The sequence below is a fragment of the Nansenia antarctica genome (genome assembly GCF_963989245.1).
Source record: "Nansenia antarctica genome assembly, chromosome: 14".
NCBI lineage: Eukaryota > Metazoa > Chordata > Actinopteri > Argentiniformes > Microstomatidae > Nansenia > Nansenia antarctica.
This window is the reverse complement of record NC_137684.1, coordinates 28,784,372-28,806,613: the sequence shown is the minus strand read 5'-3', so window position 1 is coordinate 28,806,613 and position 22,242 is coordinate 28,784,372. Positions and strand designations below refer to the sequence as shown.

At 41.3% G+C, this 22,242-nt stretch overlaps 1 protein-coding gene across 1 annotated transcript in view; it reads left to right on the top strand.

Annotated features, from left to right (window-relative positions):
- Window positions 1-22,242, top strand: part of luzp2 (leucine zipper protein 2) — a gene marked incomplete at both ends in the record, with an annotated part of 150,820 nt that overhangs the window by 70,839 nt on the left and 57,739 nt on the right. Inside the window, 2 exons of the mRNA XM_080544767.1 lie at window positions 12,443-12,560; window positions 21,115-21,185. Coding sequence (XP_080400893.1) covers window positions 12,443-12,560; window positions 21,115-21,185 — 189 coding nt within the window. The remainder of the gene's footprint in view (window positions 1-12,442; window positions 12,561-21,114; window positions 21,186-22,242) is intronic.

Sequence of the window (22,242 nt, the reverse complement as noted above, 5' to 3'; positions counted from 1 at the left end):
CTGTTTGCAGCAACTTAACATCTGTCACATTAGGCGTTCACTTCGAGTGGTGAAGACAAGTTGTCTGGGGAAGGTGTCAGCAAACGAGAAAATTGCAAACAAAAACACTAAAAGCACTTTTGTCAAAACGCTGACTTGAACCCGTGACATTCGGGTTGCATGTCTTGGTTCTACACCTTCCCCCTACTGTACCAACTAGCAAAGCAATATTCCATAGCGTACCATAGGCTTTATTTGTATGAGTGACGGATGCGATCTCTAACTTCAAAGACATGCAAATAATCTAATATTTGTGACAGTGGCTGGTGAAAGGGGGAACAAGTCTGCAACCAATCAACATTTTCAGACTTTTATTTTTTTTAAACAGAAATACATTTCAACGTTGTTGAACATCACAATCCCCCCCCCCCCCAAAAAAAAGCTTTGACTGCGGGTCAAAAAAGAAACCGCAATCACGTAAAAAAATTGCCATTAGACAATTATTTGACAATTCGAGAGCTTAGAATTATAAGGTTCTATCTCCGTTTAGGGTAGTTCAGAGATATTGAGCGTCAAAGTTTTTACATTCCATTATGTTTTGTGAGATGGAACCTTTGTATTTTATGAATTACTAACTCAAAAATGTCAACATTTTATAAATAACACCACACAGGCATTAATAAACACCTCATGGATCAGATTATGTAAAAAACTCAATTTTGACAAAAATGTAGATAGAACCTTATAATTCTAACGTCACGAATTGTTAGGCCCTACATGCCTAGATGTATGTAGGCCTATCTCAAACAGGACATGTACAGTAAAAATCTAACCACAGCCTATTCCGTACAGTACATTCTACCTCAGAGCACCATGTAATGTCTTATGTCTTTAAACAGCCATTTCAGCATTCTCAGTCAATATCGCTGAGGATCCGTTATGGCAGATCTCTTCATCTCATATTCAAAAAATTGTTCTTTTGACGGTGGCTGGAATGTTACTTAGAAAATGAATTTGTTTATCCTCGCCATTTCTGCCAGGTTCGTGGCAGCGGTTTACAGCAGTTTGGCAGCAACAAAAATTGATTTGTGGTCGTCATAAAATCGTGCTGAGTGAAAAGGTGGTCTCTCACAGAAGCAGGGATTGCTTTATCTATCGTTGCAATAGAGAGGCAGCTATTGATGTGCGCCATGTGTGCCTTTCAAAGAGAAAATGAGCAAATGCAACCCTGCTTGATTGCAACACAACAACATGCTCAGCATTGCTACGTCAACAACACATCTATGAAAGTCGTTGGATTGTGGAAGTGCATTTGATTAGATACACCATATCAAAGGTTTTTTAATTGGAGTTGTCAACCTAGGGATCTCTGTTTAAAGCTCTCTTTGTCATAGAGGCCCCGGTTTGAAATGTGCCACCACTGCCTCTGCCTCTGCCACAGAGAGAAAGAGAGTGAGTCACAACCTGGGTGTAAATCAGGCAGGAAGGAGCATCTCCCTGTCTCCTTGTGTATCAGCCCCGTGTTTATTAAGGAGCACAGCTGATACGGTGGAGACAAACTCAGTCAGGATATTAAATTAGCCTGAAAAAGCGATTTCATTTTTTTTTCTTCTCCGAATCTTTATTTTCGTCCTCCACTGCCAGACATGCTTAATGCAGGCTCGTCTAGACGGCTCGGGCCTGGATGTTATTAAATACAGCAGCGGTGGCTTCTGCCTTCTCCCTGGTGCAACCACAACTGGGGAGGACGTGACTACTGCGTCTACTGTCAAAACGATTCCAACAGCACATGACCAAACAACTGCATTCATAATAATAATATCTTAGATTTAGGCTATATAGCGCCTTTCTCAGACCCAAGGACTCAGAACACACTTATATGATATATATATATATATATATATTATATGATATGATATTATATGATATATATATATATATATACATACATATCATATATATATATATATATATATATATATATATATATATGTTACGGTACACGTGGGACTGCGGTACATGTGGGAAAACTAGGGTTAGGGTTAGGTGCTAGGGTGCTACGGTTAGGGTTGGGGTTAGGGTTAGGGTTAGGATTAGGGTTAGGGTTAGGGTTAGGGATAGGGGTAGGGTTAGGGATAGGATTAGGGTTAGGGTTAGACATGCCAGCACGTACCAAATCGACGTAGCACCTAACCCTACCCCTAGTTTTCCCACATGAACCGTGTTCCCACATGTACCGTAACATATACAGTATATATATATGATATATATAGCACCATATATACATATATACTGTATATACATGTGCATTGTGAGAGATAATTCTGATTTCGATGAGCAATCATCTTTCAGTGTGCTTCTTTTCACACTTAAAGTGTTACTGTATTTGGGGTAACCATGGGAACACATATGCCTGGCTGCATGGGTAATGTTGCGTTCATTCTATCTATTCCAACTGTTGGCTTTTTGTGATGTTTGGATGTACTCTGTTTGTGTTGAGTATCTTTCAGCCTTAACAGTTCATATGAGTACAGTATATGCTTACGGGCGTCCCATGGGTCATACTTATCATAGTCGTATTTTAAACTAATAAAATGCTTTACATTGTAGCCCTCGCATCATACAGTTATGTAAAGTGATGACAGAAAGAGAGAAAAAGAGAAAAACCGTCCTAGTCACACTACACAGTGTTAGCTGTGGAATGACAGTGTTAAACATCGAGGGTAGTAATTGGCATCTATTTATGCATGGAAATGCCTGCAAGAAGAAAGTATTGAATTATTCATTCATTATGCAAAGTATTTCTATTTCAGAGTCTTGAAATTCCAACACCGTAGAATATTATGCAATTTAAGTGATGAACAAATTAGCAGCGGGGCCTTGCTAAGCATATTGAGGGAGATTCCTGTGCACTGCAGATAATTCACTGCTTCCGTTTTCATGCCCAATTTTGTCAAACCTCCTCCTCAGTGAAGTCATTGTTGCTCTGAAAGAAAAGAGAACCTGCCAAGCTACGTATGTCTCAGTCGTTGGCCACTCTTCTCCACCCATCAAGCACTTTATCTTGGGGTTGGATAAAACGGATGTACAGCATCTTAAAGTACTGTCTGTACCTTGACTGGGGCGGCTGTGGCGCAGGAAGTAGAGGCGCCGTCTAATGATCGCAGGGTTGGCAGATCGGCGGTTCGAGCCCCGGCTGGCCACATGTCGAAGTGTCCTTGGGCAAGACACTGAACCCCAAATTCCTCCCAGTGAGCGGGCCGTGAGCGGGCCGGCGCCTTGCATGGCAGCTTGCCGCCATTGGTGTGTGAATGAGAGAACGTTGTAAAGCACTTTGGAATAAGGCGTTATATAAGTCAGTCCATTTGACATGGACAGCAGAGGTCCTATTCGGTCATGCTAGTGTGCTCAGAGTGATCTACCTCATTAACAGCTGGCCTCGCAAGCTGCGCGTCACTGGTTCGAATCGTGCTATGGACAACAATGTTCGCTAAGTGTTGTTGCTAATGCTAATGTTGGCTAATGCCTTCCTCTGACAACTTCCCGTACCATAACCATTCAACGTTAATGCCTAATACTGCCTAACTGCTACGCAATATAAAGTTCATTCACTTACCCTTTTGTAGTGTGTAGATTCAGTTTTTGACATACAGTAGCCTACTGTCCAAAAAACATCTCTCTAATGGGTCAACCAGAACACATCACTGTGTAGGCTATTTGTTCACCATTTAATTAGGAGACTGTTGAACGCATCATCCCCTATCATCAACTTTTTTGATCTAAGTGATATTTATACTGTAACAACTACCCTCTTATAACAATTACTCTCTTAAAACAATTACTCTGTTATAACAATTACTCTCTCATAACAACTACCCTCTTATAACAATTACCCTCTTATAACAACTACCCTCTTATAACAATTACCCTCTTATAACAATTACCCTCTCATAACAATGCCTCTCTTCCTGAGCAGAGGACATGGCTGACATTTTAGCAGCTGCACTCAGCTTGTCTCTCTGCGGATGCTGACGCCCACAGCCATGACTGGCCATCACTAAGATTCCCCAAACGAATGGAATAAATAATCTTATCAGATGATGTGTGCACATTTCATTTCAACAACTCGAGCCGAGGCACAGAGCCTCAACTGCAATGATGCACTGGTATTGCTGGAACTATAAATGCCGTGTGAAACTCAGAAGGAAATGTGTGTTATCATGCACTATGTCACCTATATGTGACATATTCTTTTTTAACCATGATGCATTGCGCACCTTGGACAGCTTACAAGGCATCATATATTGACCGTTTATATATTCATATTCATTGCACGTATGTATGCTGACTTTATCTTTAATTACTTATACTCACTGTGATACGGTATGCTGTACCGCCATGCACTGTCCATACATTTATGGCTTTTGCACTATGTAGGCCTACAATTGCTGGTTAGATGCCGTTCTATATCGTGGAGCTCCGCCCCATAGGGGAGCTCTGCTCCTATTGGTTTACCCCGCTACCTAAAGTAGCCAATGACTGAATTTTGCCCTATGGGGCTCCGCTCCACTCATAGAACTGGAGTATATCTCCATAACTATCGAACTGTGTTTCGTTGTCTTTGTACTGTTGTCAATGACAATAAAGTTGCAGGTGTCACAATGCATTATATTGCATCATAATTAAGCGTTATGGAACTCGAAGCCGTGGTATATCGTGGATATCGGCACAGCTAGCGGGGTGGTTAGGCACGACGCAAAGCAGAGTGCCGTTATATATACACCCCCTAGCTGTGCCGATATCCACGATATACCACGGCTTCTCGTTCCACAACGCTTTTATACAACGGTTACCACATGTATCTATCAATATTTCACAAAAGAAAGACAAGACAAGCTTTTAATTAATGTATTTTAATGGAACTATGTTTTATTGTAAGTGTGTTCATCCGCTGAACAGTTGTTTATCGGTTGCTAAGCAACGGTAAGAATGTAACTCCGATAACAGTAATATAGACAAACGCAGAGTAATATGAAAAGATGTGTCAACATTCCATTTAGCCGTGCGTATGTCATGGATATCGGCACGGCTGGAACGCAAACTGACCAATTGAGACAATGGACCGGATCTAGCCTATCCGTTGTATAAAAATCCACATACTCATTCTGTACATGGCATTATGTGTGTATACCTCATAGAAAGTGTTACCAAGTCATTGAATGTGTGATAAGTATAGGATCCCTAGAAAGCGTTAATTAAAATTGCACTAGTGATAAAAAGAAGATATGCGTGCGAGCATAAGCATGAATTTATGTCAGAGACAAAATGCTGCTATGCAAGCTACAATGAAATGCATACATCATCTCAGTGCTGACTTCTAAAAGAGACTGTTTCAGCTCTCAAGAGAATGTTTTGTAGCTACTGTGTGTGTGTGTGTGTGTGTGTGTGTGTGTGTGTGTGTGTGTGTGTGTGTGTGTGTGTGTGTGTGTGTGTGTGTGTGTGTGTGTGTGCGTTAGTGAGAGAGAGAGAGAGAGAGAGAGAGAGAGAGAGAGAGAGAGAGAGAGAGAGAGAGAGAGAGGGCGAGAGAAATACATTTAAAAATGAGACACATTAGTGTAAAATGTTGTCATGTTAATAACTCTCCTTTGCACACAGAGAAGATAGATTTACATTCTAATTTCATCTGTCAGAATGATTAATTACTTTGTAATCACGCAATGTCATCATATGCAATTATTTTATGATAAATGTTTTCAGGCAATTTTATTGTAGGTCACTGACACATAATCAAATATTGAATTAGATGCCGCACACACACACCACACACATTGAAAAGATTCAATTGTGTTTTTTAGGTTATCAATTAAATATAGTGATTGTTTTCCATATGCTAGAAGAATGGGATTTTAGAATCCTAGCCAATATTGTATCTCCCACTATCTAATTTTGGAAATAAATCACAAAGATAAACTGGTCGATATGAAAAGAGAGAGCATCAATCTGATCCAAGATCTTGAAAGTTTACCTCGTCTTTTGTTGTGTGTAACGTTTGACGCAAGTCATTGTTCAGCTGCCTTTGAATACTGAATAATATGTCCCATAATCAATCTAAAGCAAGATAGTTCTCACATCTCAGTACCCCTCATTTGTCATGGAAAATATCAAAAAGGAAGAAAAACAATAGCCTACAATAGCCTACCTTGAAGTCTTTCTTAGATATCTTGATGTTGAATAGTGCCACACAACACTAAATTGGCTTCTTCTATACCTATTGTTTTACCATGTCCCTCTTCTAAACAATTACAGAAGATTTAGTGTCAGATATCCTGACAGCCATGCAATTAATATTCCCTGCTGTCTGCGATGTTTATACAAGACAAGAGTCAGTAAACATGACTGATTGATTTTGTTGCAGGTGCTGGCTGGTGGTCATGCTCGGGTAGAGAGATATATTAATTTCATGACAAGCCTTGGGCCGTCCCCCTTATTAAAACTATTTATTTGCACCCTCTTAATGACATAATTAATCCAGCCTGAAATTGGAAGTACCGCGTAAACCGCTGTCTGCTCATAATCTGCATGACAGCAAATAAACTCCTTTTACACACAGAGGAGAGGGTGAAGAAGATTCAGCACTTACAAATAGGCCTAACTCCTGCTTTTTGGTTTTTGTAGCTTGTGTCCAATAAAATATATCCGCCTCAGTTTAGTTTTTTAGTTAATGATGCTTATTTCAAAGAGAATTCGTAAAGTACGGGGGGCCTGTTGGGGATACAGTGAATGGGCAATGCTTTATTTATCATCAAGGAAGGCAATTCTGACTATTGCTAATTAACTATAGGAACATGGCAAATTCATGATCTCTTTGTGCTTAAAAAATTATCAGTGAAATAACACTATATTCAACACCGTTCATGTGTATATTCGTTCATATTCATAAACACCTAACAACCTCAAGTGTTACTTATTGAGGGGTAATCAATGATTGGTATTGGTAAGATCCTCAAAAAATGCTTTATTTCTAACAGGACATTAGACCGCATTTATGAAACATTACCAGCGATAACAAAGATCACATTTCTATGGCAAAGACACCCACACATAACCCAGAGATACTTATTTTCTATTTCGGATGAATCCCCGCAGTATAGTGCCAAACATGTGATGAAAGAGAAGATGCCCAATGCGTGTCATATTTATAAACACATACAGTATGTTCATGCTGATTCTATACAGTAAGTGGTTGTATGCAAAAATGTAGGTCCACAGCACATCGACACATAAATAAGACGTCTACCTCCTCCGATAGGCCATTTCAACACTTTGACCGTCGTTGCATTGGAATAGAGAGGTTGAGCGATCTCCTAAACTCTTAGCCATTATTAACAAAGGCCCCGGGTCAATACCTGTTAAACTGGCCTTCTCCGAGCGAGGGGTTTACTGTCCAAGCCCTGTCAACTAAAGTCCAGGTGCTCCTCCGTTCTCTCTGTGAGAGAGGCTGTGTGCCACGGCGCGCCCGCTTGCTCTCTCCGAGAGAGGGGGGATGTGCTACAGCCTTGGCTTCTTTTTATTGAGCTGTTGACTGCATGTGGACCTCAGCACTTTTACCTTTAGGTAGCCAGGCGGTTCAGCACTTCTCTATTACACGGCAGGGTCAAGCTCATATAACTCAGAGATGTGCCGGTGACTCCCAAGGCTAGCGAAAATGTTTGTCCTGAAGAAGTGTACGCGTGTCTCGACGTCCGCGCCGGGCAATAAAGGATGTCTTCCCCCCATCCGGGAGGGAGGGAGGGAGGAAGCTAGCTCTTCTTTCGCTTTCCTTCTTTTCTTTCTTTTTTTCTTTTCCCTCCCCCTTTTCCTTTTTCATTATTTTGGACCCCACCCACTCGTATTTGGCTTGCTTGACTTACGAGGCCGGCCCCCGAGGTAGATTTTAAAAGGAGTGTGGAAATTGCAGAGGCCTCAAATAAAAAATAAAAGATTTCATTATGTGATCAACTGGCGAAGGCGGAGGTTTATGGCCGTCAGCCCTGCTTTGCGGCGTCTGATCGTGAGCCTGTTTTGTCAGACAACCAGTGTCTCATTAGTACACTCCCTTCTGCCTTCCAGAACCGGGTCTATGTGAGGGAGTGGATGCCAGAACACTGGAGTCAGAGGAGGTCATCACATTAGTGCGCATCTGGCGCCATGTTTGGCTGTAATGGCCAATTTCTTTCGGACCCTGTGCCAAAAAAAAGTCGAGGCTTCCACTGTTATCTCTTGAGTCTTGTGTGTGTGTGTGTGTGTGTGTGTGTGTGTGTGTGTGTGTGTGTTGTGTGTGTGTGATGTAGCTGTTTCTGTGTCAGTAGGCCTCATATTACAAGTTGTATTTCACAGACGCGGATGGGCCCAATTGAATTGGGTAATGAATAGGCTGGCAGACGGGGAGTGATTTCCCCTTCTCTCTCTCTCTCTCTCTGTGGCGTGAGCCCGCCATATATTTCAGTCATGCCTATACAGTGATAAGTCATGCACCGGAGCCATTACAGTTGTCGTTTATTTATTTCCCAGGTGCTGCTTTTCTAGGACTGAGTAATGGGATAATGGGCTTGATCTGCTGACGGTGTCTGTGACCTGGGGTGGTGCCTTTGGAAAAGAGCCCAGGTTGAAGCTCGGAATTCAGCCCAACGCGGGGGGGCCGTGTTACATTCATGAACGCATTGATGATCCTTTCACACTCTGAGCAAGACCTATACTCGTGACGTTAGAATGATAAGGTTCTATCTCCATTTTTGTCAAAATTGAGTTTTTTACATAATCTGATCCATTGGGTGTTTATTAATGCCTGTGTGGTGTTATTTTTAAAATGTTGAAATGTTTTAGTTAGTAATTCATCAAATACAAAGGTTCCATCTCACAGAACATAATGGAATGTCAAAACTTTGACGCTCAATATCTCTGAACTGCCCTAAACGGAGATAGAACCTTATCATTCTAAGCTCACGTAGTGACAAAAGATCGTCTTTACAGAGACGACTGTTAATCTACGCGGATACATATCGTCACAGAAAGGTGTTTTTTGACGATAGGCAGCGTCTGTATCACTTCACAAGCTGATAACATAACATCATAAGGACTCATACATGATGATAATATAATAGTCATAGATCATCGTCATCATCATGGTTTAACCTGTCATCTCTTTGCAAAGTTGAAGCTTGGAATCCAGACGAACGTGGGGCGACCATGTTACATTCATGAACGCATTGATGCTCACACATTTCACACCCTGAGCAAGACCTAGTGACAAAAGATGGCCTTTACAGAGACGACTGTTAATCCACACGGATAGCCTACATATCGTCCCAGAAAGGTTATCCCCTGTTAACCCTGTCCTCAAGAGGCGCACGACAAAACAATAACTGGCATGAGATAAAACAATCACTATATTATTCCCCCCCTGCAATGAAGGTGCATTTGAATTCCTTTAAATAATAAAACTATTATTCTCTCTGTGTGAAGCAAACTAGCTCCACCGGGTATTCAATCTAACAGGCGCTCCCGCCATGTGGGAAGAGTGTTGTTGTCTGCCGTTTCCTGGGTGCTGGGTGTGATTGAAGAGGTCCTTGATCTGCTAGTGACTTTTTAGAGGCAGAGCTTTTTACTGTTGTATGAGGGCCTCAGCGGAATGCCAAATTTGGGGATTTTGTTAAGAATGAGAATAAGGCTTTCTTTCTTTCGCTGCAAATCGTTGCACATTGCACAGCCATGCATGTGTGGGGGGGCCATCGCAAATAATCCATAATACACAGCAGCATCCATGTCGGGGGTAATATTGACATCCAGTGTTTGGGGAAATCCACAGGCAGATGATGATTTTTTACGGAGCTCCCGAAAAATATGAATTATTCCCTGTGTGTTTTCTGAATGACTGCGTTGCATGATTCAATACAAATACTACATTACACTGACACTGGCGGTCAGCAGTAGGGAGGACGTAAGCGAGCTGAGCTATGTATTTCTATCTGACTCCAGATGAAAGGGAAGGAGAGAGGAAGAGCTCACGTGGTTGGCCATGTTGAAATCCCAAAAGGCCACAGCTGTCAGTTTCTCCCTCAGTTCTCAATTTGCTACTCGTGAGCTTTCAGTCTCTCCATCTCCCACCACAACCACTGAACTCTGCTCCACAGCCTTTGCGCATGCGTCTCTCCTGAAAGAGCAACATCTATTATTAATTATTAATCACTAGGGCAGTGGAGATGATTCGAACAGATGCTGCTTTAGTTGACAACTCATTTTTAAAAACAATTGATCCGATTTCTATATGTCAACCAAGGACAATACGTCAGTACGTAAGTAAGTAAAACTTTATTTATATAGCGCCTTTCGTACATGAAATGCAACTCAAAGCACTTTACAATAGAAAACATACAAGCAATGATTACAAAAGGGGTGGGGGGGACATGGGACAACAGTAGGGGAGGGGTGGGGGCAGGGAGGGGAGGGAGGGTTAAAGCTAGAGTGGGTGACATGTAGCCAGAGTCAGAGTCTCAGAGTGTTACCGTGTAGAGGGATTTGAAGACAGGCTGATTATTAAACTGATTTGGAAATATGATTAGTGGGGAAACTCAACTGTTGACCAAACTCATGACCATTGTATTATATGTTGATGTGTTTACGTGAATGATACCTGTGTTTACGAGCAAAAGGTTGTTGTTTTTTTCACCCAGGTACTGTTCACATGTTAACTCGTAGAATACAGTTACATGGTCATGGGTCTGGTCAACTGTTGAGTCTCCTACACTAATGTAGCCTAACGTCTCGTCCTGTCTGTTCGTTTTGTTTGTCTTTGTTTCATGTTAGGCTATTCATTATTGTTTCCTCTTTTGTTTTGTGTGCCTGTCACCTTGTCTGTTGTTCCCAGACACTTCCCTACCTGCCCTTGTGTGTCTCCCGCCCGCCTGTGTAATTGTCTACCTGTCGCCCTGATTGCATTCAGCTGTCCCCCATCATCATTCCCTGTGTGTTTAGTCCGTGTGTTTCCCCTGGCTCATTGCCAGTCCATCATCGTACCTCAGTGTCTTTGCGTCCCTGCGGTTTCCTTAGCGATTCTATTTCTAGTTGTTTGATCTCTGCATGTTTTTTCGACCCTGCTTTCGCCTACTACTTATCGGATTATATGCCCAGTCTCCAAAATAGATTACCTATGTACCAAACCCCTGCTCTGCCTAGTGCCTACCCCATTTCTGGATTATATATGCTGTGCCTCTGACTCTGACTGACTACCTGTGAACCGAAGTCATTGAAAGTAAAGACTTTTTTTTGGTGCCAGTGAGTCATGCATTTGAGTCCTGCCTGAGTTACTCCAGTCGTGATAACGAATCATATTTCCAAGCCAGTTTTAATAATCAGCAGCCTGTCTTCAAATCCCCGATACAACTGTATCGGGGAACCTCAGTTCAAGCAATTAGCATCCCTTTGTCTTTGTCTATGGGAATGTGGATGGGAATTCACACTTTTGATTTGGCGGCCATCGTTTCATTGTTCTCCCCACTTATTGTTTAAGCACCACTTTGGATCAATTTCCAGATGAGATTAATCGGTAGATGAATTAACTAATGGGGAAAAGATGAATCAACTCGTTTCTTTTATTGTCTGACAACTCTACTACCTTAACACTTATTAACCCACAAATATATGGCATACCGTACATGTGATGATTTTTCAAAGAAGTCTCTATAAATATCTACTTGCAAATGTGTATTAAAGTAATGTTTGCCTCTTGGCAAGGTCACCATGAACTGAGGAAAAAATGGTTTTGCATTGACATTTAAAGAGAGGATAGCTTTATAAAAGAAAGACATTGAATCTGACAAATTGGCCCTGTAGATTATGCAGTCGTTTCTCAGTGATTGGGTGACAGTGTGAATATTGTACTTGACAGAAATGCAGAGGCAGACCTGTGGTTCAAATGACGCACTCCTTAAAACCACTTTCCAAAATTGATTAGGTGATTGAAGGCAATTTGGTCTGGAAACCAAGGACTGTGTTGAGTAGATATTTAGTTTTTTTCTGCCTATTGCTATACCCTTTAGCGTTAATGGCAACGCTTTTAATCCACTTTAACAGCATCTCGTCTTCCCAAGGGTGCCAATAAAGTGTGCTTCTTTCAGGCGGTGGCAGACATAAAATACTGATATTCTCTCTCTCTTTCTCTCTCTCTCTCTCTCTCTCTCTCTCTCTCTCTCTCTCTCCCTCTCTCTCTTTCTCTCTCTCTCTCTCTCTCTCTCTGTCTCTCTCTCTCTGTCTCTCTCTCTCTCTCTGTCTCTCTCTCTCTCTCTCTCTCTCTCTGTCTCTCTCTCTATCTCTCTATCTCTCTGTCTCTCTCTCTGTCTCTCTGTCTCTGTCTCTCTCTCTCTCTCCCTCTCTGTCTCTCTCTCTCTCTCTCTCTCTCTCTCTCTCTCTCTCTCCATCTCCATGATAGACAAAGCTATGAAGGGCTGGAACAGAAGCTGAAGGAGGTCTTCACAGAAAGGACTGGCATCCTGCGTCAACTCTCCAAGACTTCAAAGGAACTGGACAGCATTAAAGGCAACCTTAAGGTTAGAGTCCTACTGTTACTTTCTGACAGATTATGGGGGGATGTTAAAGGGGGTGGTTGGCTTTGAGTGCCGGGGTGTGTACCCTGAGATACCATTTCCCAGGCTCTTCTACCTAACCCTCGGTCTTGGAAAATGTCGCTGAAATGTCGCTGAAATTCTACTCAGCCTGTGATTCAGTCCATTGTCATCTGTCGTCTAGACGTTATAATGATCCACTATGTACCCCAGGATGAGCGTAATCTTCTGTCATTTGCCGACCCCTCCCCTTGATACAAATGCAGGGGCGTTTTGGAAGTTGAAGTGGAAATTACTGCAATAGAGATGCAGAGAAATAAAAATGCAAATCACTCCACAGTGAAGGAACCCTGAAATCTGACTCCATAGTTTCAGAGAAGGCTTAATAGCAATAGCAATGCACAGTTTTTCCTACAATGAGTATTGTTTTTTTAAATTGTTCATTGTGGGTTAATCGTGACAACTAAGACAGCTAAATATAGTGATGTATCAATATAGTCTCCTTTGTCAAATGGATGTCCTCAATTTATGTTAGTATGTCATAATCTTCTGTGTGTAGGCTAGACGCAGTACAGAACAGGAGCTGATATAATAGGGTGATTTGAGCTGGAAGATACACATTGATTCATAATGAACATCATTTATATGCGACACTTTAAATAAATGTGGAATAATACTATTGTGCAATATGACAACCCTAGTCGTCTGTCTGTACAGTATAGTATAGTGGATAGTGTACATTGTGGGAGTTGCAACAAAGAGACGACAGACGTAGGTTGGAGTCGAGGATGTTTACTTCTCTCACTTTCTGCTACATGCTAACATACACTCTCAGTGACAACAACAATAACTTCACCCGGAACCGGAAACCCTTGCCCCTTTAACCCCCACTCTTAAAGGTACAAACCCTTCTTGGTGAATGTCTCTTAATGTGAATCACCACAACATAGCCTTTATTTATGTAAACCAGCTCCTTCCCTTCTTGTGATTTTTTTTTCTAAAAGTGTTTTTTTTTCCTTTCCTAACACCAGGGGAGCCACCCCTCCTAAATTTCGTTGTTTGGTACCTGTACTGTAGCAATGACAATAAAGTCCATTCATTCATTCATTCATTCATTCATATATAGAGGGGACTATCTACTGTATTATCTACTGAAGATGTTGACCTTGGGAAACCATGTAATAACAGATCTAGTCTAGTCATTCCGGTATATTTGTGCAAAAAGACACTTGTCTTACAAGGCAATAGCCTTGTTTCTGATACCTCTTGACCCCACTGGATCAGGGTCGGATTCAATTCACAGTACGTCAAAAGAAGAGAACAGACAGAGACACACCGAGATTCAGTAACTAGATTGGAAAAAAAAAGAGTAACAAAACCTGATATATTCTGAGAGTTCTTTCAATACATTTCATTTTCTACCTTCACAAGTGACTCCTTTCTCCTTGTGTCCTGAAACGAACCGTGAGAATAATACTGTATGAAAGCTCTCAAGGTTTACTCAGGATGCCACACAGTCCCAGAGGCGGTTCTCCGATGGAATGACTCTCTCTGCTCTGCCCGTCGTGGTGGCTAGCCTGGACGGCTCAGACTTGTGACCAATTTAGGGGGCAGAAACAGAGGTTCAGAGGGGCTGGGTATGATTTTAATGCCAGTCAATGACCTCCCCAATTACATCCTCTGACTCCTGCGTCTGGTCAGGTTTATGGTCTCTGGTCTGGCCTGGGTCGGGGTGGGGTGGGGTGGGGTGCCGTTCTTCTGACTGGTTCCAGTTCGTGAGCTTAGAATGATAAGGTTCTATCTCCGTTTAGAATAATAAGGTTCTATCTCCGTTTAGAAAGATAAGGTTCTATCTCCGTTTAGAATGATAAGGTTCTATCTCCGTTTAGAAAGATAAGGTTCTATCTCCGTTTAGAATGATAAGGTTCTATCTCCGTTTAGAAAGGTTCTATCTCCGTCTAGGGCAGTTCAGAGATATTGAGCTTCAACGTTTTTACATTCCATTATGTTTTGTGAGATGGAACCTTTGTATTTTATGAATTACTAACTCAAAAATGTCAACATTTTAAAAATAACACCACACCAGGCATTAATAAACACCTAATGGATCAGATTATGTAAAAAACTCAATTTTGACAAAAATGGAGATAGAACCTTAATAATTCTAACGTCACGAGTTGCATTGTCCCTCGGGCGGGTCTGGATGGCAGTGACTGTGTAGTCGTAGACCTCTGTGTAGTCAGGCTACCACAGTCCCCAGGGCAGGCTTTGAAGTCTGATCGCTGTGGGCAGACTTGGGTGTCGACGTCCCCCCTAGGCATCATGTCAATGTTACTGGGCAGAGCAGATCAGATTGGCTTTGATTACATCTTACTGTACAGGTACACAAGAGGAACATTCTTTGGCTTTGGTTCCTCAACATTGACATTGCAGCATTCAGATACAGAACACAAGAATAACACAAGAATAATAACAAGAATAATCATAATAATAACAATAATAATAATCAGCATCATAACAATCATAATAATAACAATAATAATAACATAAATAATAATAATAATAGTAATAATTATCATAATAATAATAATAACAATAATAATAATAACATACGTAAGTACAAAAAAAAGTAACCCTACATTGATAAAGAAATAAAGTGATGATTATGATATGTTTAGAGTTTCCTGTCATTCAGTCTGAGAAATACTCATACTCAACAGTTTTACCATTTAGTGTGGTAGACACTTTTATCCCAAGTGACTTACAATTAGAGATAACTGGGGCCCTATCCCATTTCCCTTTTTTGACCCTACCCCTCGTTTTGGAGTGCCACTCGCTTTTCGGCTTGCCCCTCTGAACATAGTCACAAGGGGTAGTGGTTGAAATCTTCTCCTATGAAATGGGATAACCCTTCAAGACGCATCGCCATAAGTATCATAGCAAAGTATTGATGCTCGCGATTCGTTCACAACTTAAGTGTCATGCTATCAATCGATCAAAGAAGTCACCAAATAAAAAAGAACAATGCTTCATTGTCAGGCCAGTTCATGACAGAATAGCAGTGTTCTGTAGCCTAGCAACCTGTGCTCAGCCAGTCTGCACTCATGTAAGGACCGGTAACAACAGAGCAACAACTTCACGGCTGAACTTTAACTAAAGTGCAGGCGTCATATGCCATCAAAGGGGGGAAATGTAACATGGGAATAATTATGTCAAAATCTGGGACTGTCACGCACAAATCAGCCTTAAATGTAACATTAGATAGCTAACATTAGACACACAGCTAAACACATTGGCATAATAGCGATTTTTTTTATGGGTTATGCTTGTTATAAAGTAAAGGTCAATAATACATTGAGATGACATTAAACTAAGATAAAATGAAGGTTATATAATTCCTGTTTCTACTACCGTGCCGATGATTCGCAAGGGATTTCTGGGATTTCATAACCCTCTGGTTGTGGCTCTCTTCAGAGTCTGGTCCTTAAAAACCTCAGTTTGGAGAGCTACGTACGTAGCCCTACCACTTGGCCCTGCCCCTACATGAAAACAAGAATTGGGAAACTCTACCCTACACGTGAACGCTCAAAACAGAGGGCTATAGGGATGAAATGGAAGGCCAAGTAAAATGTTTAATTAGATTAGCTACAGTAACATGGACGCTATGAGCTAAACATATGTAATAATAATGCCACACTGTGGTCAAACACAACCATACTCTATGGGTTAGTTGAACCCATATCCCTGACCATATACACCAAATGTTATGTATGGGGTTGAGTTTGTATGTTGTGGTAGCATGTGTCTGCATGTGTCAGACAGGAAGAGATGTCGGGCTATAACATTAAACAAGTTACCTGACGTTTAAACTCTGGCTAAATGGTTCTGCCTCTCTCTCAACATCTTGAAAGTCAGTGATGGTATGAGATCCAAGCTGCATGGGCTTAAACCTGTTGTGGAACCGTACTGGGAGTTGAAGTGCCAAGCAGAGCAATGGTTCCTAACCTATTAAGCTGTATAAAAGCTCCCCCAGGAGGCAGTGCCATGAACTCTCAGGTGAAATGTAATTATGAGAGGGCTGACCCACACCCAGGGGATGACTCGTTAAGAAAAGAGCAGTCAGCAGAGTCAATATTTTCTTAAAGGTGCAATCTAAATCGAAATACTTGTAAATCAATGATATATAGCCATTGATTATAATGTAATTTATAATTGTGTTCGATAACTAATAAATTATTTCTACTATCTTACCCCCACCAGAACACAACATATACGGCTGGTGACCAAGGTGGACTAAGTCGGCAAGATATGCTTATTTAAATGTTGGTACACCTCAACTCAACTAGCGGAGAAAATCACCCTGAAACAAAACAAACAAACACTGTGCTCCGTCACTCTAGCTAGCTAGCTAGCTAACAACAAAGAACATTACTAACATCACAAAAAACACATCACAACATGCTGATAGAACATGAACATGTTAAAAACAGATAACTACACATAACTAGATGATCACAGTCCCTAAAGACATCACCAACACTCGAGTGTTGTGACTTGCGTATCGAAACAAGCCTGGTTTGCTAACAAATTGTACGTATTTAGTGATCCTAAAACTGTTGTTTGTTACATTGAGTGGGCACTTCAGCACTTAAATATTCTTTCAGAATATGAAAAAACATTGCCTCCAGCCCTCTCCATCCCTCAGCTGTTTACCAAAAGAAGAGTTCTGTCTGAGTTCCAGATTGCACCTTATGTTAATAGGTGCCATGGTTACCACCGATCACTGTATGGTTATACATACCGAACATAATTGGTCACTTTAAAAAAGGTACTGTTGATTGTTTTCTTTGTATTAGGGTTATATAAAACCCTATGCTGTTTGTGCCTGTGAAGCCTCCACAGGCTTTAAGCTGAAAATATTTTGGAGGAATAAAAGGATAATTATATCTTCTATTGATTGGCTGTGTTTTTCCAGGTCTCCTAACAATGCTATTTGAGTACAGTTAATTTAACTTGGATATAAAGCTTTGAGAGGTAGCCTATGTTTGCACCTGATACCAAAAGTGTGCCACCTTGGGGCACTGGGGCAGGACCAGAATAGATGATCTATTGATGCCGCTTCTTCTCCGAACACAGCCAGCAGAGGGGCAAATTGTTCAATGCCCCCTAGAGTAGGCCCCTAAGCATTTTTTTCTGGCAAGAATTGCATATAGTAGTTTACATTGGAAAAAGCACTGTGATGAGTCCGTTATTACTTTATCAAACCGTATGCCAAGGGATCATGTCGTCAACAGGGCCGGAGCCAGAACTACACAAGTCAAAGCAATGCTATTTGGACTGGTACCAGTCTCCTTGGCAACACCTCGTGAGCTTAGAATGATAAGGTTCTATCTCCGTTTAGGGTAGTTCAGATATTGAGCGTCAGAGTTTTTACATTCCATTATGTTTTGTGAGATGGAACCTTTGTATTTTATGAATTACTAACAAAGAAAATTCAACATTTTAAAAATAACACCACACAGGCATTAATAAACACCTAATGGATCAGATTATGTAAAAAACTTGTATCACACTTAATTAACGGTCATTTAGTAGAACATCTGTGCGGCGGAGTGATACATGTAGTTAAAGGTCCCAGTGCTGTTATACTGTATATCAGCACTCATGGAATGCCTCTTGTCCAATCAAATTACTTGGTCGGAACTAACTGTTGTATAATGTAGCTTTCACTGGTTGCACAATAAATGGAAGCCTACAGCTAAATGTAGACGATACAAAATAGCTAGCCTGTGGTATTGTGTGTAGGCCTAGCAAGCTGTGCAGGAACATTTTTGTGTTCAGGTTGCTTGGCAACAGTACAGTTCAAGTTCAAGGGCGAGTTCAGTTGCGGAACTATTTTGACCCAAATAAATGATTAAATAAACCTTTGCATATTGGATTACTTTTCGATGTAGCATGGTCATTTTTTGACATGGGGACTTTTCGTTTGTAAACTTGTTATTTGTTATTTAACCTTTATTTAATAACCAGGTGACCTCATTGAGATAAGGAATCTCTAGCACAAGGACAAAGTCATACATTCAATACACAGATAATAAGATAAGATGAGAAGAATAAGAAATAAGAAATAAGAAATTAAAAGCAGGTTTGGGCGGGCACGGATACTGAATTAAAAGCAATGACAATTTCTAATACTTTCACCTTCCAAGTCCTTTAAGATCGTTATGAAAGCATCACAACTATTTAGTTATTTTAGTTTTAAGTCATTCTGGAGAGTATTCCAGGCAGAGGGGGCAGCGTACCTAAATGCTTTTCTGCCCAGTTCAGTACGAGCACGGGGAACATGCAGTTGTAAAGTGTCCTGTGAGCGGAGGCTGTAACGTTGATGGTTTCTGAGGAGATGTGGACACAGATAGGTAGGGACCAGGCCTAGGAGAGGTTTATATATAAACCTCAACCAATGGGTTTACCTGCGTACCTACATACAAGGATGGCCAGCCCGCTTTTATATACAATGTGCAGTGATGAGTAAGGTGTTTACAACCAGTGACAAATCTCAAGGCACAATGATACACAGAATCCAAATAATTCAGACATTGAGCAGAAGCGTACAGGAGGTCACCGTAATCTAGCAGAGGTCAGAAGGTCGTTTATACAAGATATTTCCTGGTTCCAGGGGAAAAGCATGATTTGTTTCTAAAACAGAAACCTAACTTTACCTTGAACTTAGAGACTAGCTTTGAGATATGGGACTTAAAAGACGAGTTGTTAGGGAGCCAGTAGGCCTACATACTTCTTATGTATCAAGTGTCACGTCGATCAGACTTACGGTGTATTTGGAGATTTTTGTTGATTTTGATACAAATAATAATAATAATAATAACTTTAATTTATATAGCGCCTTTCAAAAGCCCAATGACGCTTTACAAGGGAATGAACGGACAGACAAAACAGAAAACAAACAAAGCAAAAAATGACTAGGGGCCAAAGGCCTTGGAGAACAGATGTGTTTTGAGGGCTAATTTGAAGGAGTCCAGGGTGGGGGCGTTGCGGATCGCTATGGGGAGGGAGTTCCAGAGGGTAGGTGCGGCCACGCTGAAGGCTCTGTCCCCAAAGGTCCGTAGGTTGGTGCGGGGGGGTGGACAGCAGGCCCATGTCTGCGGGCCGCAGGTTCCGGGAAGGGGTATGCTTGGGGAGGAGGTCGGTTAGGTACTGGGGGGCGCAGGCGTGGAGGGATTTGTCGATACAGAATCTTACATTGCAGTGAGCGCATACTTTTTCTGTATATATGGTCCCAACAGGAATCGAACCCACAATCTAAGCGTTGTTAGCGCCAATGCTCTACCAACTGAGCCACAGAGGACCCCATAGGGTATTTTGTGTAGATCAGTGGCAAAAAAAAAAACTCAATTAAATGGATCTTAGATGTTGATGCAACACAACAACATGTGGAAAACGTCCAGGGGGTGAATGAGGGCTCTGTATGTAGAGAGAGGCAGATGAAACAAGTATACAGTAAACATGTTGTCCCCCACAAAGTATGGAGTGCCCCTCCTTACGTGAATTGGTGACATCTATGTGAACTCCAGGAAATAAAAAATAAAACAATTCATTATTAAACTGACGTTATCAACTTGAATTTTGATAATTTTATGTTGTCTGTCTGTACTTTCCTTCTCCAAAAGCGCCACATTAATGATTTAACACGATTCCAAAGTGAATGTAAACTAGATGGGTTCATATGTTATGTGATCATCACATCAAGCAGTCTTTTCGCTCAAGGAGAAGAGTTATCCACCATCAACAATGATTGAAAGGCCTCTGTTCAGTAAAATGAGATAAAGTTCCTCTAATGGACGTTGTCATTGAAGAACAGCACAAACCTTCTTGTACCACCTCCTGCAGTGCAAATTGCCTTTTTTCTGCGACTATTGAATTGGGGACTTGGACATTTTCTGAAGGAATACGCAGCATGCATGAAACAAATCAATCATACAGTACTTGTACTGAGACAACTGTGGCTGTGGCACAGGAGGTAGAGCCGCCATCTAATGATCGCAAGGTCTGCAGATCGTTGGTTCAAACCCCGGCTGGTCACATGTCGAGGTGTCCTTGGGCAAGACACTGAACCCCAAATTGCGCGGGCCGTGCATGGTAGATTGCCGCCATTGGTGTGTGAATGGGTGAATGAGAGGCCGTTGTAAAGCGCTTTGGAATAAGGCGCTATATAAGTCAGTCCATTTACAACTGAGACAAGCTACCTCAACTTGGAGAACCACTTGGAGAACCACTTGAAGGGGGGGGGGGGGGGGGGGGCTGTATTTGAAGGGGGGGGGAGGCTGTATTTGAAGGGGGGGGGAGGCTGTATTTGAAGGGGGGGGGGGGGGGGGGGGGGCTGTATTTGGACAATGTCTGGTTTCTCTCTCGTTGTGAGTACTTTTTTCATCCACATTGGAGTAAGGCTGTGACTGGACATCTAGTCAGATCCATCCCTCCTCCCCAGAATAAAAGGCTTTCCTCCTTCCTTTCTTTCTTTCAGTCCCTGAAAAATGATGACTCTGTCTCCAAGAAGGATGTCCAGAGAATCCTGGAGCTCAGCCACAAGCAGAGGTAAATCAACGCTTCTTAAACTCCTCTCCCTCCTCCTTTATACTTAAGCACCACGGCAACTGAATAACTTACACATGAATTTCAGCAACCCTATGGAGATGAAATTGCACTGAGAAAGAAAATGTAATAATTAGACAAAATTGCACTGGAGTTTCTGGAAATATGCATTCAAAAGCATACATTGGGTGACACTTTACTTATGAAGTGTTAAGTAACCCTAGTTATAACCATTCACAGCACCTTATTGATGCAGTCATATACAGTAGCATTAATAGTACTGTCTTTTAATGCAATAATAGACTTATCGATATACAGGGTATGCTATGTTTACAGTATAAGGGGCCTTGGTACTTTAGTTTAATACTTTGCAAAGTACACAGTTGTAATGCATTATAATGCATTCATAATGCACACATTTTCCATCATTAACATAGACAGGGCCTCTTGTGCCTTTGCATTCTTTTATCATACACTTTAATGAGGCTTTCCAACTTAATCAGGTGTTATTGATATGTTCATAAGGCTAGGTAATACTGCACAGGAGATAGCTTCAACTGAAGTGTTGTTAAACTATTGTTCAAAATGTATTTTGTTTAGTTTCACCAGTTAAATTCACAATTCATGCCTGTTGTTGGTAGATGGATTTGTTGCTATCTAGTCTTCATTTAGTTAGATTAGATTCCAACTCACTGCTCTTCATAGCCAACTGACAACCACACCAGGGACAATCCTCACAAACCATCAAACAACCTTTTATTCTAGCAGTAGCTGTCAGTCCACCTTTGAAAGCCACCTGCTACTTTTTAATCAAATCAATCCATCTTTTGTGTCCCTATTGTCAGGTATGATTACCAAATTTCACTTCAAATTTCAACTTCATATCAGGATATTCAGACAGTTGATTTATTGCAAATCATTCGTTTTCGACAAGCTGTCGACCAAGTTTTGATTGCTTTGAGGAAGTTAGACTTGACTTTCAGTGTGAGAACATGAGTGACGTCCTTAGAGAAGTCAACATGCATGCATTTTTGTAGGATGTAAAAGTACAGTATCAATG